Source organism: Rhamphochromis sp. 'chilingali' (assembly GCF_963969265.1).
Source record: "Rhamphochromis sp. 'chilingali' genome assembly, chromosome: 8".
NCBI classification, from domain to species: Eukaryota; Metazoa; Chordata; class Actinopteri; order Cichliformes; family Cichlidae; genus Rhamphochromis; species Rhamphochromis sp. 'chilingali'.
Window position 1 is genome coordinate 17,575,832 of NC_137935.1, and position 27,998 is coordinate 17,603,829.

A 27,998-nucleotide genomic window follows, 5' to 3' on the forward strand; every position below is an offset into this window, starting at 1 on the left:
CATTTTGTTCTTAGCTCACATCAAGACGAAGTTTGTGTGTCAATCTAAGTGTGTGTGTGTGTGTGTGTGTGTGTGTGTGTGTGTGTGTGTGTGTGTGTGTGTGTGTGTGTGTGTGTGTGTGTGTGTGTGTGTGTGTGGGAGCGTGGTCCACAAATACATATGCTGTCAGTATCTTGTTCCTATTTCTTATATATAGACCAACCACAGTTAAGTTTACTTTAGCTCACTGCAGCCTAGACTCCAGGTATTATTTAAATGGTTCACAATGGATAAGTTAAGTTGTACCCCCATCTTTATTAGTGATTTATGATATATCAATCACTAAATATTTCGGTGCAAATGCACACTATCTTGAAATCTACACCATCTTAGAACGGGAAGGGTTAATAGTCACTAGAAAGCACCGAAATTCTATTGGATTTAAATACGGTTTTGCATCGGCTCTAAAGTGTCCTGTTGCTCAAGATGTCATCTGAGTCACAAGTGCAGTGGGAGGGACTATAGCCTAGACTGCATCGATCCGAAACCGGTTAGGAGGCACAACGACAACAGAGAGATAAAGTTTGAAGGAGAAGCGCCGCGCCAGCAGTCCTCCTCTCCGTCCGTGGATTCATTCTGTTTTTCCGACACTTCCAGCAGCGGTACATTTAAACCCAGCACACCAGAGCAGACTCGTGCTACCTTTAATGATTTACCGAAAGGGGAAGAAATAACTTTCAAGTACTTTTTATGTGTTGGGGGCTTTCTGTCAGATCCAGTAAAAGGTGAGTCAGTATTTCTTAGTAAAATTTGATATATTTTAAGCGTTTCAATGTGATGACGTAAGAAGAATCAGAAAAGTGTGGCTGTTTTGTATTTTGTGAAAACGTGGTTAGGGTTTCCCATAGATTATAGCTTTATGTTTATGAGAACTAAAGATATGTATTCGTTGTTTTCTTTGTTTGTTTTTGGTCCACAGAAAGATTTGAAAACTGTCTACAAGAAACAACCAGAGGAGGCTTCTGATATTTTGATTCAAAACAGGATTATGAGTCTCACCACACGTCTCCTCTGTCTTACGTCTTGCCAAATGTTGCTGTCAAGAGGACAAGATCTTCTATTGATGTCTGGGAATTCCTTATTAATTCCACACTGAGGGGGTTATTATTTTCTTCTCAACAAGATGAACAATAGCATTGTTTCAAATGAACCATGTAACCATACCTGCATTGTGGGCCGTGATGGCAAACCGGCCACAAGTATCATCATGTTTCTGCTTGGTGTTGTCGGAAACCTCCTGGCTCTGTTTATCCTGGGAGTGCATCAGAAGGAGCATCGCTCCAGGTCCTCTGTGTTCTGCATCTTGGTAACCGGCCTGGCTCTCACAGATCTTCTGGGCACCTCCCTTCTAAGCCCACCTGTATTCATCTGTTATGCCCGTAATATGTCCCTTACAGACCTGGGCGGTAAAGGACTGTGTAACCTCTTCGGCTTTGCCATGAGTTTCTTCGGCCTTGCACCCACGCTCATCCTGTGCGCCATGGCTGTGGAACGCTGCCTGGCCATCAGCCACCCTTACTTCTACTCTGTACACATCCGCCGCAACTTTGCTAAATTTACCCTTCTCTTTATCTACCTATTTTCTGTGGCCTTCTGCCTACTGCCGTTCGTTAGTTATGGTAAATTCAGGCAGTACTGCCCTGGGACATGGTGCTTCATTGACATGGATGCGACTGAGGATGAACAGGCCAACTTGGTTTTGGCTTTCTCTCTGTCCTACTCCTCCCTCACGGCACTGCTGATCTTTGCAGTGTTCGTGTGCAACGGTTCCGTGATTATCACCCTTTGCAAGATGCACAAGAGCCATAAACTGCGCCGTGGCTCGGTCGGGTCAACGGGCAGAAAGAGGAGGCTGAGCCTGGCCTGGTTTGGCCAGGGAGAAGAGGAGATGGATCACCTGGTGCTGCTGGCGCTCATCACTGTCATCTTTGTGGTCTGCTCACTGCCTCTCACTGTGAGTCTATATTTGACCTTCCCTCTGTGCAAGCTACTGATATTATGTTGTTTTTCCTTTTAGTTTTACTACACAGTCACATTTGAAGGAGAGGTGACACACTGATTGCTTTTATGCAGTTTGCTGAAACATGACCACAGCTCCCCAGTGAAATGAAAAGAGGTTACAGCAGTTTACAGACAAAAAGGGGAAAGTTAAAGAAGGTTTAGTTATTGTTATCATCATTACTGGCCTGTAGTGGATGTTTTTGTGCACAATCTGCAGCGATGATAGATAAGTCTGATGTAATCTGTAAATAAGATGGATGGAGCCACCTGACTTCATGCATTGGTGAGTGCTTTTTAAGGCTCAATTTTAGCGTTGTGGTCTTTGCTTTGTTCCTTTTTTGGTGCAGGAAGTGAAAACATTCAGCCAAGAGGGTGAAGTGCTTATGTCTGCAAAAGTCCAGGCATTCTGCATTGTAGTCTGAGGTTGGACTCACTTTTTGATCCTCAAGTGCCAATTTAAGGAACTGGAGATTTTGGCACCTCAGTGTTGGTAGGTGGTAGGTGCTCAGTAGGTGCTGTTTGGTGGCAGGCAAAGTTTACAGGAGTAAGGTCATTTTAGCCTCAGGGTTTCCTAACTTTGTGTGCATCTAATAAAGTGAATTCCTTTCCCCCCTTCTGTAATTATTATGGACATAGCAAGCTGTTGGTGGCATGGCGACGGTTGATGTTTTTGTAAGTTGTGGTATGTGTTTGTCTGCCCTGTTGAAGTCTCCTTAACGGTTGTGCTTTGCTAATGAAAGGTGTGTCCCTAATGGCAGCCTTTGCCACACAAAGCACACTGTCGCTGCTTGTGTGTTTGTGTTATGCATTTTTCTTCACAGCTCGGTATCTGCCTCTGTTTAAGAGGAGTGTGCCTACAACCTGACAACCCTGGCAGACTGGTCCGGCCCTGCCTTTCACAGAGGATGTGTGAATCGTGTTATAAAGGCATTCATGTGCTGTCATATGTATATTAGCCTTTTTTAAATTCTTAAACAGACGGTTTCATGATAAATTAGTTTACAGGAAGCTGAAAATGCATTTTGTCACGCTTGTGCTATTCACCGTCTACTCACCATCTGCTTCGTGGTGGTTTGTGGTAACATTTGCCCTAAAGCTTTGACTAACCTAGGGTCCATGTGATTGTACTTGCCCTGAGTTATGGTTAAGAGTGACAGGGATGACGATACATACTCGTTCACACTCTGAGTAAGATTCCAGGAAACTCCAACTTCACCGCTTGCAAGCACACGGTCCTCCTTTTAAGAAGTCATGCAGACAGTTTGTGTTTCAGTTTCAAAGTTAAAAATAGAAAATTGTTTTACTTTTGAGCTTTCCTATGTATTTCTGTAATTGAGCTTTGTTTTCGAAAAAGTCAAATTTAGCCTAACGTTAAGTTTTGCTATCAACGTGCTTAAATTATGAGCTTGATATCCGTTGTGTATATGATGAAAGACAATGTTGCAGCAGCGTCTCAGCAGACGTGTGTGCATGTATGGTTGTTCACATTGTGGTTTTGATTGTCGTGTCAGAGCTTCCAGACAGATGTAGGCTCATGATTAATAATGGTCGGTTTGCCTGAGGCACAGCAGATGTGGGCAGAGAAGTCTGAATCTGTTCATTGCAATGAAAACAATGTAGAGTTCAAGTGTAATTTTTATTCTCAATTTCTCTGCTTCACTTAAGAGGTATACGGTCTTCATTTGGTCATTAAATCTTGCACTTCTACAACAACAATGTGCAAAAAGAAAAAAGAAGAAATAAAAACATTGAGCATGTGTTTCCGGTTAGTGTTTGTTGTCTCAGATCACTTTTGAGGAACTGAATATACTTTAAAGAATTGGGTTTTCTTCTGTGGCTCTGCACTCCACTTGGGTTGATGTAGGTGAGATGAAAAGCAGGCACTGGAAAATGAACACTTACATTTTTAAATTTAAGTTTGGCAGGGAATATCAATATTTATCGTATCACGACACATTCATTATTTTCAATGGTCTTTGGCTCACAGGTATAAATAATGTGTGTGGACTTTGTATTTACAGATCACATTTCACAATCTTGCATCCGCTGAATGGCTTTTGGACACTAATAAATGAAGCGGTGTTTTCTCTGCATTTTTCTGAGGTCTGGTTCTGAGTACGGCAAGATTAACTATTAGTGTTGCAGACAGAGAGGTGGTAAAACACGATCTATGAGACAAAGAAGGAAAGGCAATGTATGTCTAGTTTACTGTTGCCTGGCTCGCATAAGCATTATTTAGCAAGTTTGTCAAACTATGACCCTGATCTTAATGTTATCTATTACCTCCCACTCACACTTTTAATACCGTGCAATTGATGCAGACAGCTGGAAACTATTAGGTTCAGTTATCCAATTAGAGCTAATCTCAGGCAGACACTGACACATTGTTACAGATTTATTGTCAAATTTATTGCCAGTATGCTCTCTGTTGGTTGTAAAATGTTTAAAAATACAGCTATGAAAAACAAAAATCATCTCCTGCTGCTGGAAAGGTTTTAAAGCATTCTCTCAGGATTATGCAAGTTGATACTGCTGAATTAACAGTAAAATGACTGTTGCATACTGCCATTGAAGTTTATAAGCATTAATTGACAGCTCAATAAGAATCATGTGAGTATTTAACCTATTGTAATCTCTATTTTAAAAGCTGTTTCCTTCAGTCTACAAATCGATGCCCTTCATAGTGTCACTATGGGAACTCCTGAAGCGACCCATCTGGTCAATACCTGGCTCAATAAAGTTGTTTTCGCTAGAAATTTTCCCAATTATCCCATTTGTGAATAATGAAAAACAAATGGCAGGCTTTTGGTTTTTCCTGGTTTTTAGGGGTTTTTTTAAGTGAGCAACTGTATCAGCAGCAGCATGGGCTCGATTTAATCACTAATGTTTTAACTTATTCATAAAAGGTTTCCATTAGGGCAGATGCCATATGCCCATCTCAATCATCAGATCTGTATTGATTCCTGTGTGTGTGGTTAGGGAGTGCAAAAAAAATCCATGATAAATTCCAGCTAGCCGCTTTTGAAAATATTATTTGTATCTAAAAAAATAAATAACAGCTCGAATGAGGTCATACTAATTCTTCAGTCATTGATCTTCTGAGTAGTTTTACCCACCATACGGCCGTCTAAGTAAGGTGGAAGGCTAGAGGCTGGGAAGTTGGAAATTGAATGACAGTAAATGTCACCCTGTGAATGTTGTTTCCTTCTTTTCAGTTATTTAAATAATAAAGTTATTTGTTTTAATCGTTTTCAAACCATCAGCGTTCTGATATATGACGTAGGGATCCAAAATAATTTGCTAGTCTAAAAGAAGGAAAAGCATCAGAAAACATTTACAATGAGCACACTTTCAATGGACAAAGTTAACCATTGTCCAATGAGCTCCATGAAATATGAGTCAAGTTTCTTGATAACCAAACATGTTTTAAATGTAGCTGAAATGTGCGTCGTGTATCAGATTAGCACACACAATGATTAAATTACAGTGTTTGGCGAGCTTTAACAGTGCTAGCAGCAAGAACCTCGGTTTCTGCTAGCATCATTATGCGGTTACACATTGCTTTGGCTGCGTGGTTAGATTCCAGTTTATTCTGACAAAGCCGACGTATAAGCTGCTCATTTTTTAATATCTGAGTACTGCAAAACAGCGCTGCTATCGTTTGTTTACTTTCCCCCGTGCTTGTGTACATCTTCCATTCACAGAGAATAATACTTTTACCCAAATATTATCTCTAGTACGGACCATCAAGACAAGCAACGTTTAAACATCTAGTCGACTAGTCGCCCACAGCCGCAGTATAAAGTTTGGCATCTCCTTTGCACATTTGTCAAATGTAGACCAAAGATTAAACACTGCTTAGTGGCAGTAGCAGTGAAATAGCAAATAAAAATAAAATTTCCATTTTTATTTTGTTTAAAAAATGAACCTTTTTCTTTTTGATTCTTCTCACAGTAGATACGTCATGTTACCGTTGATTTAAGCGCCTCAATTACTTTAATGTTAAGTCTTTGGACTTCATATAACTCCTGTTGAACCCTGTCTCTCTTTCACTCTGCTGGGGCTAGTGATATACAAATCTGACAGGAGCACAGTTTGTTCTGTGATTTGAAAAAAAGAAAAATGGAAATATCAACTTGCTTCCAATAGCTGTGAGCTAACTGGGCAAGAGGGCTGATTGCTGGGAAGATGATGAACAGCAGGCAGCTTTAACACATTTACAGGGCATCATTCCTCCAAGAATCATCACAGCGCTTCATAAATCTGGATTGTTTGACAGGCCTGGACAAGAGAAATCACACAGAGTGAAGTTTTCAAAATGCTATGTGGAACAGTATGCAGCACACAGTTCTTCTGTTAAAAGACACAAAAATTTCATTGGTAAACTATTTGTCAGGTCATAGATTTAAGAAAGATTGAGGTATTAGTTAACAAAATGTTATGAAGACAAATTTCACAGGATATTCTGCTTTTAGTTCAAGAACATTTAGATGCATGTTCGTTGTTCCCCTGCAGGACTTAAACAAGCGTACAACTAAATATTATAACAATAGTTTCCAAACCGCCTGGAGTTCTTACATGCATTAACATGCCCAGTCATAGCCAAAGCCTGAATGCCATTGAAAATATGCAGAATAACAGGCTTTTGGTGTTTTTTTCAGGGCCACTCCTATTTGCATCCAACTGGATCCAGATTGAGAAAATTAGTGTGGATGAAGAGGGGAATTTCCCAAATCCAGACAGATCCAGAAGATTGAAGTTAAAATGCCTTCCAGAGGTTGTCTAAAATTAAACCAAAAGTTGGGAATCTCAGTTGAATTCTTTAATTCTACTAAACTACCAACTTGAGCGACTAGCTGGAGAAAGAACAAGAGCTAAGCATCCAGAAAGATCTCACACAAACACCAGGTGAACATGCAAACCCCACATAGAAAAAATAGATGGCAGACTTGAACTCAGGTCGTTCTTGCTGTGAGGCAACCGGGCTAACCACTGTGCCACCTCTATAAGCAATGCACTTGTGTTTTCTTGTTAAAACCTCCTGCACGACCCTTCTCGCTCCCCATCTTCTCTATGGGAAAACTGTTTCCACACCACGTAGGAGCGAGGACAGGAGGAAGCATAAACTAGAATGGAAAGCACTCTGTGTGACATTAGCATAGGATACCATTACCTTTGCATGTGTTTAGGTTGTTGTTAGAAGCACAGTCCACGCAGCATGGGCGTCGTACTTACATGTGTAAAAGTACTTATGCTATGACAGAGTTGAAAATAAGAACCTTTTTTGTTTCTGTGGTATTTTAACCCTGTTGTGAGGTTTAGTGTTGTCTCTAAAAGGAAAGATGATGCTTTGCAATCAGCAGCTGACTTTGTGAAAAGAACAAAGAGGATTCCTTTCCTTTGTGCCTATAAGCAGATACACACATGCAAACATCTATACAGTGTTGGGGAGTTTCCTTGAGAGATTATTAGTTGTCTTGTTGAAACTATATTGAGTCAAGTAATTGTAATTGCTTCATCAGAGTAAAATGTGTAATTAATTACTTTGGATTGCTTTTGTAAAAGTGGGCACTGGGGCATCTTCTTTTTGCTGCTGGTAAACACGCTCTATGTTGTACAGGCTTTTTCTGATTACAGAATGGAAACATTGTTAAAGTTTAACCACCCACAAGAAAAAAAGGGCACCAATAAAATAAAATAAAAACTTAAAAATTAAGCACATATTGCCTGATCAATCAAGTAATTCGTTCACAAAAAATATGTAAAACAATTTAATCAATGTTTGTTTCTATTTCTACACAAACAGTTTTATTTTTAACATACATAACATACTCAAAAGTAACTCAATAAAAACAATAATTGCTATAAAATAAGCATTTATTTTGTGCACATTACAAATGCGCATGCATGTGCACGCATTTATTTGTATTTCAGTAGTCAGATGGCTGCAGGCTTGTTGATCTTGCTTTTCTTTGTACTACCTGTAGTTTTATCCTGTTTGCCTTACCTTTGAACTCTTTCTGAAATCGGACAACATATGATGCCAACGAATCTCCTGAAGAAACCTTTTGATGTGCCAGTTAAGTGTGGGAGCTGGAGAACATGGCTTTGGGCTCCAGTACAATAGGAGGTGAGCAGCTGTGGAAGAGGTCTTTAATGGCTGAGGAATAGAATGAATGGAAGAGGCTAAAGACAGATGTGGAGCAGATGGGGGCAGCTGCAGCAGTCATCATCTGTTCATGTGTTTTTGGTTCCCCGAATGAAAAATTGTTTGTGACTGATGATGATTATGTGCTTAACTGAACCTTGTCCTGTACTCTGCATGCTTGATTGAGCTCGAAATGCTTTGGCACTGTTAATGAATACCTTTAGTAGATACTTTTTTAACAGTCTTTTTTGTGACTTTCAACTCTGAGAATGTGAGCCATAACTATAGCTGCTTATTTGCACATCCAACAAGTGTGAAGCAGCCTAAGCACTTATTTAATGTTGTGTTTCTGAATGCGTCCCTCAGTTGTATCCCCATGACCAACTCCTGAAGTAAAAATAAATCTGTTCCTTTAGCTGCTATATGTTCTGTTTACCATCTAGTTTCTGACATTTTTGGTCTGCTGTTTGGTGCAGGCTAGGTGACTCTCAGAGGATCTTCTTTTGTGCTGAAAACAGCTGTCTTGAGTCTGGCTGATAATTCACTGTGGATTTGTGGCTATGAGAGACTCTTCTATACAAGTCATTTTTTGTCTCAAATCTAAACGTCAAAACAGTGATTGTTGCGCTTTTGCGCGTCATTTATTTCCTGTATATGGCACTTTTTTTTCTCTGTCCTTTGAATGATCTCTCTACTTCCAGCCAGATTGTCTACCACACATTTCTCTGCAGTTACATATTGAATACTTCAGTGGTAAAACTGGAAGGACAAGACATTATGAAATGTAACAGTTTCACACTACCGCTGCACTCTGGCTAATGCTTGAGGTTACAGGCCCCTTAATTCTGCAGAATTTTTTTAAAGATAATTGATGGTAATACAGCTGGAGTCTATCCCACCTACCACAGGGCGAGAAGTGGGAGTACACCCTGGACAGGTCAGTCTAACCAAGGCCAATACAGAGAGGCAGGCAACCAGTTGCACTCACAGCTGGATTACCCAGCAAGAATTATTTGCTATTATTTATGGTAGATACAGTAAAATGTCTTGTAGAGGAACCAGTGATCCACTGTATGATTCTATATGTGTTTAGGCTGTTAGTATTGCATATACATTTGTTGATAAATTTTCTTCCTACTGATCTTACTGTGCATGGTCACTAAACCTATGTGGCTGAGGCCTTGACAATTAAAGCAAAAGATCAGCAACTCTAGGAAGGATTCAGTTCTTTTTCACTTGCCAATCCCTATCGGGAACATAGGCATTTGGTCCAAACAGATGCAAGGTGTCATGCTTTGGTGTGCCTGTGTGCATACAAGAGAAAGTACCAGCACCCCTTTTTTCAGTTAGCCATTTGCTGCATATACATTCACTTTGAGAGCTCTTGGTAGTTGGGTAGCTTTTTTTTTTTTTTGCCACGTGTGTGCACAGTTATTTGCCTTTCTGTCAACAGTGTCATTGTTCACACGCTGTTGTGTGAAATGTGCTCCACACCCAAGTTTAGAGTTTCTCAACCTTAGGGCTTGTGTAGTCGCTTCAGATTGTGAGGAAAGTCACAAGACGAGGAAAAAGTTTATATAGAACAAATGATATAAAATGATATGTTGGTACATACAGTAATCACATTTCCCCCAGGCATACATTGTGTAATTAAAAATGTATTTTTGATTTGAAAAACAGAGGTGTGACTTTTTCATAATGGCTCCACAGTGTAGTGGTTTACACGTTCACCTAACAAGCAAAAACCCCTGGTTTTATATGCAGGTGGAGACACAAATCTCCGCCCTGGCATCCAGAGTTAATTCAAATTCAATAATTTCCCCCAGGGATCAATAAAGTATTCTGATTCTGATTCTGAAATCCATTTTCATATCCACTTATCAAAACACAACCACTTATCTGTGTTTTACAATTGATAATTAGCTTAAGTAAACACAGCTAAGTCTAGTCTCCTTATGTTAGCAGCTCCAGAGAACAATAGGATTCTTGTTTTATACTCCGCCTTGTTTGCAGCATTAGGAGATAAGCGACCTGGCACAATGGCACAGCAGTGAAATACAACACCCTCATATCAAACAGACGATAACAATGGCAGAATAGGCAGAGCATCTGTTGATGTGCTGAAGGACACTTGAAAAGGGAAGCAGTTGACACTCGAGTTCAATAATGTGGTGAAACCCTTGCTGCAGTTAAAAACCATCATCATAGCGAGGCTGGTTTTTAGCGTGGCCAACTAAATGACTGCTTCGGGTGATCCCTGAGTTGGCCACGCTGCCTGCTGGAGGGGCCCCAAAAGAGGAAGGAAGAAAAAAACTTTGTGAACTGTAAAAACTGTTAACAGTTCGGTCAACAGTCTACAACTGTGACTGACTCTCACATAACCTGCTTTTAATTTAATCGTCCAGCTGAGTAAGAATCATGTATGACTAACCAGGTTACTGATATTTCTTGTAAAGACCTTTCTCATCTCAGTAAATCCTATTAATGTGTGTATTTTATGTGCTCAGGTGTGCCCTCAGCTTGGGTCATGAGGAAGTCTTTTGAAGTCTTTTAAAGAGAAAAGAAAATCTCCATGAGAAAGCAAAATAATTTTGCTAGTGTCACAGTGAAAAATGTAATACAAATTTCCTGTTACAGAAACTGCTGGCTCAGTAGTGCAGTGGTTAACATGTTTGCGCAACATGTGGAAGCTTGCTGGTTTGCTTCCAGCTGGAGAAACTGGTGCAGAGCTCTGCTAACCCAAACATGTTAACCTGCTGTAGTGGTACCTTATCACAAAGGAGCGGCTGAAGGTTTCTTCTTCTATTAATGAAATCAGAGCATTGTTCTAACTATTCAACACGGAGACAGGATACGTCAGCATCTGTACTTTCCACACATCTCATAAAGTTATAGAATTACAATGAAGTCATTGATCTAGGATATCAATAAATTAAAAAAATGTTTGTGGGTGGAACTGATGGATGAGGGGTGGGGGGGACACATCAATGAATCCTCTTTATGATTCTTTCCAAAATGCATTTCAGCTGTGCGTGGATTAACTTCTGCCTTCAAACACATCTAAGACAGAGTATGTAGACAACAGGGACTAAACAAACGAAACAACATAATTGCAACCAGACAGTAGTGACGAGTTGGTGGTTTGAAATTTTGGGGGTCACTGCACCCTGGCTAATGTTTACTTCTGCAGCGAACTTGAGAATATGATGGGAAGTTTCCTCTGCTCTCATCTTCTCCCAGAGAGTCCTGCAAAATCCTAAAAATACATCATGTCGGCAAATAGCCAGTCCACATAGGGTGTATTTGTATAGTTTTAGATGTGTGACCCTCACTGATGGAAATGAGACTTAACTTCCTAAGTAGAGGAACTGTTTTTTTTTAAATTACAGACAAGTTGCTGTTGATAAAAATTGTGCACAAGTGACATGGCGAGGTACTTTTTTAATTGTGGTTTTTTTTTCTGTAACACTCAAACTGAAATGAATGCATGTAGTTTAAAAAGCTGTGATATAAAATATCTAACTTTCTTCTTCCTGTCATGTTTCTTCTACACAGAACAGAACTAGAAACCGAAACAGAATCATTCAAAACTTTTATTCAACAGCTATTAAGCGATAGTTAATGAATAACATGTGTGTGTGTGTGTGTGTGTGTGTGTGTGTGTGTGTGTGTGTGTGTGTGTGTGTGTGTGTGTGTGTGTGTGTGTGTGTGCGAGCGCGAGCCTGTTATCTGGGAATAAAGACTGAAAACATAAGGAATCAACTAGCTGGCTTCACTTCTCACTCTTTGTGTACATTATGTCTCATTTGGTTAATCTGTCTCGCAATTGTGTAACAGTTAGCTTTGCGTTAGAGTCTGTTCTGTGTGCTTCGATAGTGCCGTAATCCAGACTTCAATCCTTGTTATTATCTTCTGTTTGAGAGGTTTCCTTTGATGCTGCTATGCTGCTGATCCCCAGCTGACACACACCCAGCACACAGCCTGGCACGTAGATTCTTGGTCCCAGCAGCTCAGTGGGAAAAACTAAGAGATGGACAATGACAAGGAATCATGCTGAATCACAGCTGTTCTGATCAGGATGCCAGTTATAAATTTAATCAAAGATCCAAATAAACATTCAAACACAGCACTTAGCAATAGTCACTTACAGACTTCATAAAGGAAGTGCTTTGTGGTTATTTGGAGCTCGCATTAGCAGGATAAATGAATTATGCAAACCGCTTTGATAACCTTTAAAACTGCACCATACAGGGGGTGAAAACCACATAGCGATGCAGGTGTAACTCTCTTGGCTGTGTTTAACCAGAATAATGTTGCAATATTGTTGCTAATATGCTGCGCTTTTATTTTAATGAGGTTTATAATGCAGTGTTTTTACTATAATAATGAAGCTAATCCCAAAAATATAACAACTAAAGACGGTGAGGGATTTATTTGGCTTTGGTTTGCTGTTAGAACCAGTTTGGAAAAGCCCAAAATAAAGGCCTGCTGTGCGTGTTAAGACCTGGAATTCTTCTTTGTATGTCACGCGCTCCTCGTTGTGGACAGCATCCATTCATTTAGTAGTGCTAAAAAATATCCAAAATATAGGGCGAGAAAGTAGGTCTACGATTTACAGAATTATAATATGGTAGCTCAAAAGACAGGCTTAATGTAAGTAATGTATTCTTTCGTTTATGGTTGCGTCTTCAGAACGTTGAAAGTTTTTGGAAACAAACTAATTTAAATGTAAAAAATGCATATTTTACTTTCACTCTCCTGTCACTGTTGTGCAATAAAGGTGATGAGCTGGATCAAAATGAGCTCAGTTAAAAAAGGTCGACTTTACCTTGTGCGAAAGTGATAAAAACACACAGTCGCTTCCAGTGATGTTCGTCTAATAAATATAGTCAACACAAAAGCAACAGTTGTCAGCTGAACAGACTTTATTGGCATTGCAGTAAAGTGAGGAAATCACCTGTCACCTGCTGTGGGTGGAAACAGTGTGCTAATCATAACCTCCTGTTTTTATTTTACTGCTGTATAGATTCATAACTATATGAAAGTTAGTTTGGGATGACAAGCAATAAAATAATTCTGTTTTTTGAAAGGTCGTCTGAATCGTGGCTTTATCAGCTACAAAGTGCTTAAAACATAGAGCGCTCACCGGCTACCTCCACCCCAGCTGGTTGTGTCACCCTTTGACTACGTGACCATGTCACATATCATCACATCACCAGAGTTAATATAATGCCATAACAGGGATGGAAGATCAATAAATCAAACAAAAAAATAGGACTGATCAAGGGCGTAGATTTGGTTTTGGCCTTGGTGGGGACCGAACTCTTTTTTCCTTTTTGTCTCTGCTTCTTGATAAAAGGAGGAACACACTTGCCTACATATGCTATTATACATGCTTTTAAACCATTTACAATCACAATTCATAGTTTTATATGTGAATTATATAATGTTAAATTACTATTAAACAAATCACTGACTAAGTATTTTAGGCTTTAGTTTACTTCAGCCATATTCCATATAAATCAGGTATCATACAAAAATAAAAACAGCTTCAAATACAGTCATGACAATAAATGAATATGACTTTAAGGACTTAACAACATTAGTTCAGTTATAGTACACCAACATCTGTTATACTTTGGCACTAAGGCACACTGAATGACCTGGTGGTTTTTGTCCATAAACTACTCGTCTAAGATCACCACAAAGTAAAAGATCTCTCAGCAAAATTGTGCAACATTTTAGGCACTATTGCCCCGATCAGATCAGTGAGCTGGGATGTTTTATTCTAAACACGAACTACTGTTACAGCAACAGACATGGACTACTGGTGTCCCACACAACAACTCAATGTCCGCTATGTGAAGCAGCCAAACACATGCCTGCTCCTCTCGTTAACTGAGATAAACTGCTGGCATGTTTGTTTTACATCTATACTGTCCAGTCTCTCCTGGTGGACATACAGCAGTATTGTTTAATCTCATTCGAGTCCTTGTTGACCTTAGCCATCTTTTTAGTCTTCTGAGAGCACTGAAGCTTCTTTCAGCCTCAGTACCTGCGTTTTATCCTCAGATTAAAATTATTATTTTGATGTGCCTCACCTTTGGCCCTGGCTCTTCCCCTCTGACTGCACTAGGACATATTGCCACCTGATAAAATAACACATTGATTTGTGCCATTTAAAAAGTGAGACATGTCAATTCAGATTCTTTGTCAAACATACACTAATGAATCAATTTACATCAGCAGCCTAACAATTGTCATGATAATAAATACTAGTTAATCTACAGCACCAAATCATCAGTCAGTCACCTGTGACCTCGCCTCTTCACCTCTGTCCGAGCTACAACATGGCAGAGCTGCCTCTGTCACCTGATGAATAACAGTGAGACATTCCACATACATGCAGTCACACATGTGCTTCAAATACAGCAATGAACCAACAAGTCATCATCCAACTTCACCTGTGACCTTGTGTCACCATTACTCTCTGAGCTTTATGTTGGTTCTTCTGTCACCTGACAAATAGGACATACATGACAATAAGAATACAATGTGAAGCTGCTTCAGTGTTTCTGTCACTTTGTGCAGATCTTGACTCATCAGTAATGTTTGTAGGGTGAGTGCATTTTTAAAACAATTTGTGCAAACTGCACTACAAGGTGGAATATTTGTAAAATCATGACTACCTCATGACATTTTGTCTCAAAAATTAACCCTATGAATATGTCAGTGCCGTTAGGATGAAATTATTGTGTCACCAACATTTTAACGTTAGACATATAATTCTAACAGCCTCTGTAATCTAATATCCTGGCTGCTCGAGGCTGCTGTTTTCTCTGACAGTTTCAATCAAAATTAGAAATGCTGCTCTGAGACTGAGAGAACTAATAGTGCTGCATGTTGTGCAGTTAGTTTCCAAAACACGTTATTAATGGGTACATACAGTTTTAGACTGATGTGGGCCAAAGCCTAGCATAGCCTGTAACGTGATTGTGACGGACACATTTTATGAGTGAACTTGACTTTAAGTGACTTACAGGTTTCTTTGAAAAACACTTTCTTACATCCAGGTTCTTCCTCTTTGTTGGCGTCTTCCTCTCCTCCTCGCAGCGCAGGTTTGCCGCTGCTAAATAGTGGTGTGCGGATCGATACTGAAATATCGATTCTTCCGATACCAGCAATTTTTGTTCTAGAATCGATTCTCATATTATAATATCGATATTTTAGTACTCTGGGGTAAATTTGTAGTTTTTCCATTAAAATGAATGCAGTGGAAAGAAACTATATCATTTGGATCTTCTAATTTTGAAGGAACTACTTCCTCTTACGCCTTTCATAGTCATATGCGAAATACGGCTGTATAAATGTGTCGCAGCCCCTGGCGTGCACACTCACAACAATGGCTGAGCGCAAACAGAGTCATGTGTGGATGCATTTTACCTCCACAAACAGCCCAGACGCGGTTTGTGGTATATGTGGCAAGACAGTGGGGTGTTGTGGCAACACCACTGACATCGTCAAACACCTCGGAGTAAATCACATCACAGAATATGATGAGCTTATGTTGAGGCGAACTGAAGAGGAGGACGGGGACAGGTGCTGCTAGGGCGAGAAAGACGTCTCTCGCAGAGTGCTGCAGGCAGGCAACATGCTCAAATAGCGCACAACGTCCGTTTTTTTTTTTAATATATGATTATTCTGCATTATTAAGCAATAAAAACAAGTTGTCTGATGTCCTCTAATCATTATGAAGCAATATGGTTATGTTATTATTACAATTACATAATACAATTATATATTGTATTATGAAATGCAATGAAACATTAAGTTTTTGTACAGAGTATCGGTATCGGATCAGTATCGCCGATACCACCCTGAATTTTACTTGGTATCGGATCGGAAAGGAAATCAGTGGTATCGCACATCACTACTGCTAAAACTAAACAGAGCTCCCTGAAAGGCTCAGCCAATCACATTGGCCATATTTGTCACATGACGTAGGACTCCAGTAGAGGACGTAATTGAACTCTTTCTGCTCCGCTGGGTGAATGAGACGCTGACACATCGTTTTTTCTTTCTATCGGGTTTGTTTTTCTTTACTCGAATAGATCAAATTATTGGTGGGGACACGTACCTTCCGACCATGCCAAATCTACGCCCTTGGGACTGATGTTTTAAAGCAACAGCAAATTAGTTCCAGTGGATGTTTTTCACTGCTAACAGCAACAAGGGATTTAGTTCATAGTCCTCGGTTATATGCGGTTAATTTACATGGATGACGTCCAGATGGCTCTCTGTGAAAGAATGTCGCAACCAGGATTAAATTCATCTGGCTGCACTAGTGACATTAAACACAGCCTCAGTCAACAACAGTTACACTTTACTGTGAGCAATTCTGTTCGATTTGAAGTTATTTCAAAAGATACACTCCTGCTGTTTTCAAAGGGCATATATGACCCTGTCAACAATACACGAAAGCACAGTAGCATCATGTCTGTGAAGGTTCTCAGTCATCCAGGTCACCGTAGTCTAAGGAAAGAAAAGCGTCTGGACTTCTTTAAGTTTCAAGAAACTTAAAGAAGTCCAGGCGCTTTTCTTTCCAAGCTCTTTAGACCACAGCAGCATCAGATACAGCAGAGAAAATGAGCATTTTTATCTCCAATGAAGAGGAAGTGTCGGTCTACAGCTTCTTCTGTTGTAACACTCTCAAGGTTTTGTAATTTGCCCAGCTAAAACACTGTGCCTCATATTTTACACTGTCCAGTTTGAAAAGTGGGGTTTTATGGTTTCACGGTTACTTCCACTTCCTCTTTTGGGGAGTTTGAGAAGTGTAGTTCTGACACCAGCCTCTTTTTGTCAGTTGTTAAGCAAACGACAACTCCTACACATTTGGCACATCCTGCTCCCGAGACAGGATTTAATTGTGAGAGAGTTCAGAGTGACAGCTTTATTTGGCCCTGAATTCTAAAGAGATTATAAAGGTTTGTCTTAAAACTTTTATGAGTTTTCCACGAACTTAGAAAGCATGTAATGTATAAGACATTGTGTACTATTTAAAACAGGAATCATTTTTTTGTGATACCAAGGCATGCATGTTAAATGTAATATTACTTTGCCCTGTGGTCTTTGCAGACAGTTGAATTGATGTGTGAGTGTTCAGAGAGTCCGTTATTCTCAGAAGTCATTTATAGATGATGATCATAAAAGGTTGAATGTTTTCAGGTGCAGTAGTTCACTGTAGTGTTGGGCACATCTTAGAGAGGAAGCTCACTAATGGACCGTAAGTGTAGACAGTGTAATTCCCCTGATGAAGCATGTCTGATTATATCAATATAGACTGACTATACTACCGTCACTTATTGCAGCATATAGTTTTTTGTCTTCTGGAAATGTCTTTCATGGAAATGAACAGCTTAATAATAATCTCCAAAGACTGGGATGTGTTTTCTGTGAAAAAGTCAGTAAGGAAAACAAATGTTACCATTGAGCCGTTGTACATGCACGAGAGATGTATATCCTGCAGACGGTGTCGGCAGGAAACACCCACTCATTTTTCCTCTCTGTACGTTCTCCTTAACCTCAAATGTCAGAAAACACGCAACAAAAAAACCTGTCTACCCTTGCATTATAGTGCCACACTGAATAATTCACCAACTACAAAAACAAAACAACTTCAGGATCTCAGGAGATAATCATCCTCAGAGATAAGCATCCTCAGACAGCCTTTATGTCACTAAGCCTCGTGCTGCTCTGTTTAAGGCGTTCAGGAGAAATAACACAGAAAACACTCCTGCATAGCTGTTAGTGGAAATCCTATAATCTCCAATGATCAATGGATCAATGAACTTTAATGTGCTGTGGTGAACCTTTCGCTGACCTTCCAGCGGAGTTACGAGAAAATAAATCTGCTGTCATGTTTTGAATGAATCTTTTGATAAATACACACGGGCAGAAAACAGGGATAAGGTTCGTTGATGTGTGAAGTTGAAGAGAAGTGACAACTCGGAAAACTAAACAGGGGAAAAAACACTTGGGTGAACTCACATTTCCACCAATTTACTGCATGTGGAAAAATGTCACTAAAAGTAAAAGATTACTTTCAAAAATAAAGCCACGAATATGTACACAGTTCAGCCACAATATAAAGAAAGAAAACACTGAAAGGTGAAGCGAAACATAGTACGGTCCTGGCGTTTATATGGACGTTATTTTAACATGTGCCACCCAAACCAAGTGTATCCTGTGTTAATGGCACCTTACATGCACATGTGCCCCCCTTTCCCTACCAGGACAGGGCGTACATGCAAGCTATACTAAACAAACTGGCCAAGAACAGTTCAAGGAACACAGAGTCCTTGCTGTGCATCCCACAGGACCCAGAAGCCCTTCTCCCAGTGTTGTATGTTAGGCATGGAAAAACACCACTAAAGGGAGTTGCACAATAAAAAGGCCGTTCATTTTTCTGTCATGGCTCATCTGTGCGTAGTTAGTAGTTTTTATGATTCACCTCATTTAAAGTGCTGAATGAATCAGATGCCTCCATGCTATGCCATGGTTATAAATCTTTGTACGATTACCTTTCAATCAATCAATCAATCAATCTTTATTTATAAAGCACTTTTCATACAAAGATGTAGCACAAAGTGCTTTACATGGTTAAAAGCAGCCAATCCCACCCCGCCCTCCAACTCACTCCCCACACTCTCATTAACATAAACGATCATGGATACCCATATGGAAAAGATATATATAAATCTTATAAAGTTTGTATCTGTCTTGTGTGAAACTTGTATGAAAAGCATATAAGAGTGAAAACAGATATAAGATCCCTTGAAAAATTATATAATGAAACTTGTATGTTTTGTATACTTACTAAAACAATGTATGAAAGTAATGAGAAAGTGGCCACTTTCATGAGTAATCACATATAAGTTTTTACTATTTCTTTTCCATATGGCTACATACACACACACACACACACACACACACACACACACTTAAAGAGTAAAATTGGGCAGCCACGGTCGATCACAGCCCCGGTGCAGAGAGCCCCCTCCGAGGAATCTTTGTCGCTGCACTAATGCAACCTTTTGGCCAAAGAACAGAAATACAGCAAAGTTTCACGCACCTTTGGTAAATTGTGCTCTCGTGCTGTTGCCAACTCTACAACCCAAAATGATTCATTTGTTTCCAAAAAAGCAAGACGAGAGCGTTAATCAAGCTCAAGCCTATAAATTTATTCCATGGAGGATGGGTGTGTTAGATTTCTCTTAAAGACTTAAATGAAGTGAACCAAAAAGTCTGCAAATGACTCACTATTGCTTGTAAAGGCTAACAGCTGTAAGCAAGTTATGAAGCTGAAGGAAACAGAATATCATCAGTGTGAGCATCGCTGAATCACTTCAGAGCAAAATGTAAGTGAATGAATCAACCTGAGGCAATAAGGTCACACGTGTTGTGTTACTGCTAGCTTACCCTTGAAGGGGATGGCTACGGTGAAAGGCTTTTACTTTTAAGGTCAGGTTCAGATCAAATGTTAGGATTCGGCAAATAGTGAGTAGATTCCATGAAATGACTGTAAGTGTGACGTCCTCTGAAATGATGATAACACAAAACTGTAAGTGCAGAAATTTGTTAAACAATAATGTTTGTGGCAAACATCAGTACACATTAAGCTACTTCCATACTTAAACCTGTTAAAATCAGTGCTTTTGTATTAAAAACAGATCAAATGAGTTCGTGTATTGTAAATTGTGGGAGTCATAGCTTTAGATTCGTGCAGATCTAGCTCAAGCTATGATCAGTGTTACTGACACAGGCTGTGTTTTTTTAACGGAAACACTCTGAGCGACTTCACACTACACAACACGCTTTCCATTTCCTGAAAAGCAAGCAGCCGGGGGGCAAACACTGGGGTGCATTAGGTAACTAAAGAAGCAGCTGTTTTCTGTAGAAGTTAAAGAAGCACAAATATTGAATACAAACATGTAAGAAGCTGCACATACGATGTCAGTTTTGTATTAATAGTTAATTTTCTCCAACTAAAACAAAACAAAACAAATATTGCAGGTTTAACAGGCACCAATGAGATTGATATTGAGCTTCTCTTCTTACTCTAGGAATAAGTAAGTAATTACGCATATTTTCCAAAAATCTTAATTCCTTCAGAGACTGTAATCGATCTGTAAATGATTTCTAAAAGCCCCGTTTTCTCTGCACTGTCTGATCTAAAGTTTCAGAATAATCTGCAGTGAAACAGGATCAGGAAGACAGAGTTAGGGGAGTCCACTAGGACAACACGATAGGCAGTAATGGGTTGTAGAGTGTAGAAATCCATTATGTGGTCTGTTTCCTGAATGAAGCAGCCATCATCAACCATCTTACATGCAACCTATGTGTGTCTTACATGCCTTATTTACAACAGATGGCCTGGATCCAGGTACATGAAGACTGTCAGAACAAAGAAGCGAGATCCATAAAAAACAATTTGAGCAAAATAAAACAAAAGCAAAATCTCCAAAACAAAATACGGGTGGCCTAAATAAAGGATAACTGCATCTCTGGTCAGACCAGAGCAAATGATGCCACGTGCCTCCTCATCTCCTCTGTCTTTCATCACTACCATGACCCAGAAATCAATCTAAATATGCCATGCTGAAGGATGTCTCAATTCCTAAAATGCATCTGGCAGAGAGGAGAGAGGAGGCTTGTCGGACGAGTTTTATTCGAGGGTGCACAGGTGTTGCATCCTCTGCTAACGTGCGTGACACGGCTGGAACATACAAACCATGGCATTGGTGGGGCGGGGGTCTGTAAATAAAGGAGTCTCTTCATTCATTCAGATTGTCTAAGCATCTAAGCAAAAATACCTCATTTTGTTATATGCCTGTTGCCTTGGCTCCACTCTCTTTGCATCTCTGCTGGGTAGGATTAAGACTTGAGGAGAGGTGGTGAGGGAAGGAACTGAGGATTGAGAAAGCTGCATGCAGGCAAGGTAAAACCATACTGAGAAGTCCGAGGGCTCTTGAAATATCAAAGTAAAATAGGCTGGATGTGAAACCATCAGCTGAAATATAATAATAATAGTCTGGTACTTGTCTGGTAACAGTGCCCTCCAAAGCTTTCTGCGTATAATTGTGAAATGTTTAAAATCCATCGATTTCTTTACCTGCTTTAAAAGAGTATTTGGTTAAAAGATAAATATCTCCATGGCTACAAAAGAGACGAGGTTCTGTTTCATTCAGTATTTGTCATTACAATTTGCAAGGCTGTGGGTGGTGATAGGTGAATGCAACTGCACATGTACGGCACTTTGTTGGCTAGATTTATATACGGTACATATATAATACATTATATGTCTTCATCACGCCTTCCCTGCAGCTCCCTGGTTCTCTGTTCTCCTAAATAATCCCCCATGATGCTTTCCCTCTATGTCTGGCCTGCTCTTTAAGCACAGACAGATCCATTAATATGCTCCTGTTTAAGGAGAGCCTGACATGTCATCAGTTTTGGCCCCACAGCCTGTAGTGCTTTGAGTGGACGGCTCGTGATTTGTGTTTGTCTCTGCGGGGCTTAAAGCCTGCCGAGAGCACCATAAGAGGCAGGGTGGCATGTAGGGAGCAGAAGCATGAGCGAGGGTGGTAATGTGGCGTGAGACAACAATAGCGAGGAAGGTAGCAGAGCACACGAGTCTGTTTGAAATGTTTCTGGCAGCGCCGCGTGATGAATTAAGGGTACCATAACTTTGCATTGAGCACAAGAAGCATTTGTCATTGTGTTTGTTAGTGTGTTTAATGCCAAGATTCATTTTTGTTTGAAACATTAAATCAAATAAGAAATTATTGCCAGCATGAGACCTTTTCCTAGGTCAGAAGCCAAAATAGTTAAAGGTGTTGTTATATTTCCTTTATCGTTCCTACGAACATCTTTCTCTATGATTCTCCAGAGCTTTTAAAATGTATCTGCCACCAAATTGTGCTGACATCTGTACACTCGGGCCCTTTTCCACACGCACACACGATACATAAATCTTGAGTTTACTAAATTCAAATAAACAGTTTGAATTCAGTAATCTTCCATTTTTCAGCGTGTATATCAGTGTAACCTTTGATGCCTAGGCAACAAAAGCCAATTTTAAGACTAGTAATGTACGTGATCTACGCTGGCAATCACAAAGCAGTTAACAGCCGCTTCACGCAGTGATGAATTAAAAAAAATTAATTTTCAACTAACAAAACAAACATTCAAAACTCTCTGAATACTTCCAGATGAGTTTATTAAATAACCGCTCCCCAATTTTTCAAAGTTTTATTACCGCTCTTGATGCTGCAGTGACTTCCTGCTTACATACTTTGGGTGACTATTTTTCAAGTTTGCTGGCATTTCATTTACACACAGTCGACATTGATAATTTTATTGAGTTCCAAATCCATCTCGGAAGCTACTGGTTTTTACTAAAGCTGGAATTTTTTTATTTTTTATTTTACTACCAGTTGCTACTAATGTAGTAACAAGGAGGAGAGAAACTTACTAATAAAGTGGTGGCAGCAGGTAAATTGTGAAATTTTGCAGTCTACGCCTGCAAAAAAGGAAACGTGTTGTGTGAAAGGAAGTTGAGGACACACTAGCTCAGATGTGTTTTCGTAAAATCCCTCCGTGTCTTATCTGCCATTTATTAAGCCTGTGAAATCCGCTAGAATCTGCCAGCATCAGTTGTGCAATTCAAGAAATTTTAGACAACTTAAAATTGCATGATTACTTCCTAAAAAGTCAAAAACATCTGGAGAGTATTTCATTCCACGCTCAACTGTAACTGCTACTGACACATGCAGGATGACGGCTCTCTTCCAGGATTTTGATGTTGTTATACCGTTGAGCTCAACCCCTTTCAGTAAAATCACATGATAAGTGCTGTTATTTTGGGTGTGCCTCTTCTCTTATTCTCTGTCTTTTTTTTAAAATTGTTTGTCATCGGCATACCCAGACATCTTTAGGTGAAATATCATGTTTGGTTGATTTTAGCCAGCTGATAAGTGTGCGAAGCATGCAGTCATGCTTGTGACTGGTCCCTGCACTGGGTCTGGACTCTCCCTCAGGCCTCTCTCATGTTTCTTGCTTATTAGTTTTCAGTCCAGTCCCTAGCAACATGGAAACATTTACACCGATGTAGAAAATCAGTCAATCAGCAGAAGCCATTAATTAGGAGAATGTTTGTTGGATATTTCGTGGAGGAAATGGAGAATTGTTGATAGAGAATGGGAGTGAGGTGACAAAGATGCTTTGCCAGCTGCTGCTTCTCTCTCTGCCCTGGCTTTGTAGGCAGCCAGCTGCTGCTGTTGTCTGGCCTGCTTTTCTCCAGTCTGTCATACCATAAAGGTCGATACAGGAAAAAGATGTGGTTTTAACATGCTGCCTTATGTGGGTCTGTTTTCGGAACACTTTGTACATTTGAAACTTAAAGATGCGCTTACACAGAGTGTGATGATGCTGACATTTGTTAAAGCCTTGCACAGCAAGATGAACTGCCATCTCCTTTGACACTGATGCTGAACACGCAGTTGAGTTTTCATCTGGCTTTAGCAACAAAGTGCCGACGACTCTGCTCTATTTGCTGGAGGAAGCTTCGAATGGTCTCCATCCAGTTGAGACAACGTTTATTCTTTAATATCTTTAATCGTGTGCCAAAAACTTTCCGCTGTCAAGAAGTTTCCTCTCAAAAATTTGTATTAATGTTTTTAAAAATACATTGTTACCGTTTAATAACTTATTACTGTTTGTCTTCTTCTCCATACCTTTGTCTTCATCATTCTGGTACAAGCTCATCTTGGTTTCATCCGTTCAAAGATTATTTTAGAGAACTGTGTCGGCTGGTGTAACCAGTGGTTTGCACCTTGTTGTAAACTCTCTGTATTTCCATTCATGAAGGCTCTCTTTATAATAAAGTTTGACAATGATACATCTGCCTCCTCAAGAGATTTCTTGGCTCAGTTAGATGCTATGAAGTTGTTTTTCTTAACCTTGGAAATAATTCTGTCATCACACACTTCAGTTGTCTTCTGTGGTCTTTCAGGTCTTTTGGTGTTGGTGAGCAGATCAGTGTAAAATTTTTTGTCAGCCTAATGATGACCTCCCGCACTTACACTAACAGTGAACAGCTATGACATACATATTCAGTACTTTGAAGGGAACAGGTCTTACCTGGCCATAAAACTGCTTTGATTGTCTCATTAATTTTGAACTTCTGAGAATGCAGAGCTGTATATAAAATAGACAGATTTTTATTTTAATTAAGTTGAAATTTTGCACTTCAAACACATCTTGATTGTTTAATTTACAATTCTACAAAAATTGTCTCTCTAACTGTTGACCTTGGCCTTGTAGAAGAGACGGTACAGAAACATTTACACTTGTAAACTGGAAATCACAGGAATTGCATCTGACCTTGACGCTCTCTCTGTCTTTTCTTTACAGATTGCAGGCTTTATCAATGCGATCCATCCATTTTGCGGTGACAAAGAGAACCTGACAGCTTTCAGATTCTATGCGGTCAACCCCATCGTTGATCCTTGGGTCTTTATCATCTGCCGCAAGTCCGTGTTTCGCCACCTTTGCTCTCTGCTGAGCTTCCGCTTCAGTAAAGGAGCCGTAAAGACGACAGCACACTGCGCTCTGTCTTTACCCCTTGACAATGTCATACAACGCAACCCACCAGACACGTCAGTTCCACCAACCAACATGTATTCCAATTTACCTCGATGACCCACAAAAACCCATGGCAGTGCAAGGTGATGGCCTGGAGGCTGGAGGACGTTTCTATATGGAAAAAAAACATTTAAGGAAAACTCTAAAATGAAATGAATGTATGAATCCAAAATTCCTGCACCTAGTATTTGAAGGCACAAAGACAAGACTGTCACAATTTAAATCTACGCGCTGCCGTTGAAATTTCTCCCTTAACTTTGGAAAAAATGACTGCACTAACTGTTAACTTTCCACTAATGGACAGAAGTTATTTCAACATTGCAAGGGGAGTTGTGCCATTAAAACAGCACTGTGACTTGGGACTAAGGAACACTTACAGTCATGTCAGGCCCAAGGATGACATACTGTAAAATCTGAATATATGCAGTTGAGGAAAGCTGTATGGAAATGTATGAATGTATAGTTGTTGTTGTTTGAATCTCGATCAGTCGGCCCTTTCTTTAAGGCACAGTAAGTCAGTAAGTCTGTTAATGCATTATCTGTGTCTAAAGCATGGATGACATGAGATTCAGCTCACGCAACGTGCCTGCTTACACGGTTTATTTGGATGACATATGTGTGTAACAGATATACACGATTATTATTGAACTGTCCACTGCCCATAACCCAGAATAGCATTAACAAGTCTGCCACCATGGATATCCCCATATGGAAATTAAATTAACTTACAGGAAATGTTTGTATTTTGTATGTCTTGAAAGACTTGTGTGTCTCATACTACAACTTATGTATTGAAAATGTATTTGTGTGTCATGAAACATGAATTAAAAAACATATGAATTAAAATTTAATCAAGTAAAATTTATTATGCATAAGAATAAATATAGAACTAAATCACAGTGTGATATATAAGTCTCATAGAACTTTCTGTATATTAGGAAACATTTACTAATGGAGACAATGGGGCTGGAAATTTATTTTCCATATAGGGGTGATCCAAGCTGAATGCTAATGATGTCAATGTTTGTTGTATGTGCAACATATGCTAATGTATAGCAGATCCAGTGTTAGCAATGCTAATTACTAATGTGTCAGTGGTTATTATGAACGAGCATGAGTGTATCCAGTGAAGAACCCAAATTTGGTCAAAAACCAAAGCACTTGATATGGACACAAGTACTGGGCCACCTAAAGGAGCTGCTCAGGAATGGAAACACATACCATGAAGCTCCCCGGGCACTGTTCTCATGCTGATGTTAACTCTGAAGTTACTGAGTCAGCAGAGAGTTACAGAGAATTACCGACCTCGCTCGGTACCTTTACGTGGCCTGCTTCTTCATGACTGAGTTGTTGCGGTTATTTAATGTTTCCACTTGCAGTAAGATCACTCAAGAGGGAAGAGTTCTACAAACTTAATTGCTGCAGTGATGGTGTCCTATTACAGTACCTTTACTTGAATTCAGTGAGCTCTTTAGGACAACCTGCTTTCTCACAAGTGTTTTCAAAGGCAGTCTTCATGGCTAGGTGATTGATTTTGTAAACTTGTGGCAATGGAATAGAAAGCACCTGAATTTGAAGATTAACAGATGAAGCCTATTTTGGTTTTTTTGTCTATATAGTGTATTTTTATTTAAGACCAAAAATCTCAAACACAGGTTGGCACTAGACCAAAAAGTCAGTAGATTTTTCTCAATTTTACAGAAAGGTCCCAAAGGGTCAAGCCTACATTTTTCTGCTCTGCATTGTGTTGACCAGACTCTGCTGGTGGCTTCAGAGACTTTCTCAGGCATCACCCACGTTGTATTTACTTCCATATAAAGAAGCAGTAGGCAACAAAGTAGAGACCACCTTATCTCGACTGAAGGATAAACATAGACTGTCTGTCTCAAGCATAACAACTTCCTGCGGAGGGGAGCCCTCAGAATGGGAGTAACAATAACATCTGTAAACACGTGTAATGTCCTTTTTCTCCAAGAAAGTGTAAATGCTTCTACAGTTTATATCAGAGTCCCCTGAAATATCCTTTCTGCATTTAAAAAAAATCACATCGTTGTCAAGACATATGTATCAAGAGCAAAACCACTGTGACTGAAAAAATGGATTTCAGAAACGTAAAGCTTTTACTTCTTCAGGAGTTAAGATCGCCTGACTCATAACACTGACTATTTTGTGTTTCATGTGTTTGTGGTTGTATGTGTGTGTTTTCTAAAATACATCCTCTACCTTTACCCATAAGGTTTAAGTGAATGTGAAAAGGTAATACATAAATGTTTATGTATATATGTTGGTACAGTAGAAGCTTTTCATAATTGTGCTCTGTTGGAGGGAAAAATTGTCGTAAAAATGGCCTATTCCTTTTACCACTTACTTTTGCATTAAAACAGTAATGTAAAGGTAAACCTGCTTTTTTTGCAAGTCTAATAATAATGTTTTATGTTGAGAAACGAAAGGGATTAGTATAAGTTGTTGCTATTCCAAACCATCTCTGAGAGTTGGGTTACTTCTTTTTCAGAGAGGGTTTCATTCCTGTGGGAGTCCTGTTCATAATGTCACTGTATTGCTTGAACATTGCATTCTCCTTTTCTTCCTCCTTTTCATGGATCTCTAAACTACCTATGATGATTGTGAATGTCATTTTAAGAGCTTTTTGCTTTTAAAAATTCCGTGCTGCTGCAAAATGCACTGTGAGAATTAGACTTTTAACTTTAAAGCTGTAACTGTATTCCTGTGCTGTAAAGCTGTGTGTTTTAATGATTATGCAAGTTTGGTTTATGCAATTGCAAATGTATGAGTACGACAAAAATTGGGATTTTTTTTCTTCAAAACATTTTTGTCTTCAATCCACATTCACGTTTTGATTTCACTTATGCTCAGTCATGCATGTCTCGATGTTAGACACATTACCACCCACACATTTTGCTTTGAGGATGTAGTGTTTAATCATCAAGCTGTAAATCTGTTGAATTGAATGAAAGAATATCATTCATTCTATCATTAACATTTCATTCATATAAAATAAAATCTCATTACAGTTACAATCTTGTCAAAAACTCTTTTGTCCATGTAAAAACAAAGCAAAAGTGAACATCCTTACTTGCACTGTTTG

The 27,998-nt window shown here is 39.4% G+C and overlaps 1 protein-coding gene across 2 annotated transcripts; it reads left to right on the forward strand.

The window, feature by feature from the left end:
• Positions 1–552: 552 nt before the first annotated feature.
• ptgir (prostaglandin I2 receptor) lies at positions 553–27,986 on the forward strand. Of its 2 annotated transcripts, none has more exons than XM_080889303.1 (3): positions 553–764; positions 959–1,993; positions 24,662–27,986. In XM_080889303.1, the coding sequence occupies exons 2-3, from the start codon at positions 1,163–1,165 to the stop codon at positions 24,947–24,949; spliced, it is 1,119 nt and encodes a 372-aa protein (XP_080745429.1). In that variant the 5' UTR covers positions 553–764; positions 959–1,162; the 3' UTR covers positions 24,950–27,986. The 2 variants fall into 2 exon arrangements, with proteins under 2 accessions (XP_080745429.1, XP_080745430.1); XM_080889304.1 differs by having other exon boundaries at positions 963–1,993.
• Positions 27,987–27,998: the final 12 nt, after the last annotated feature.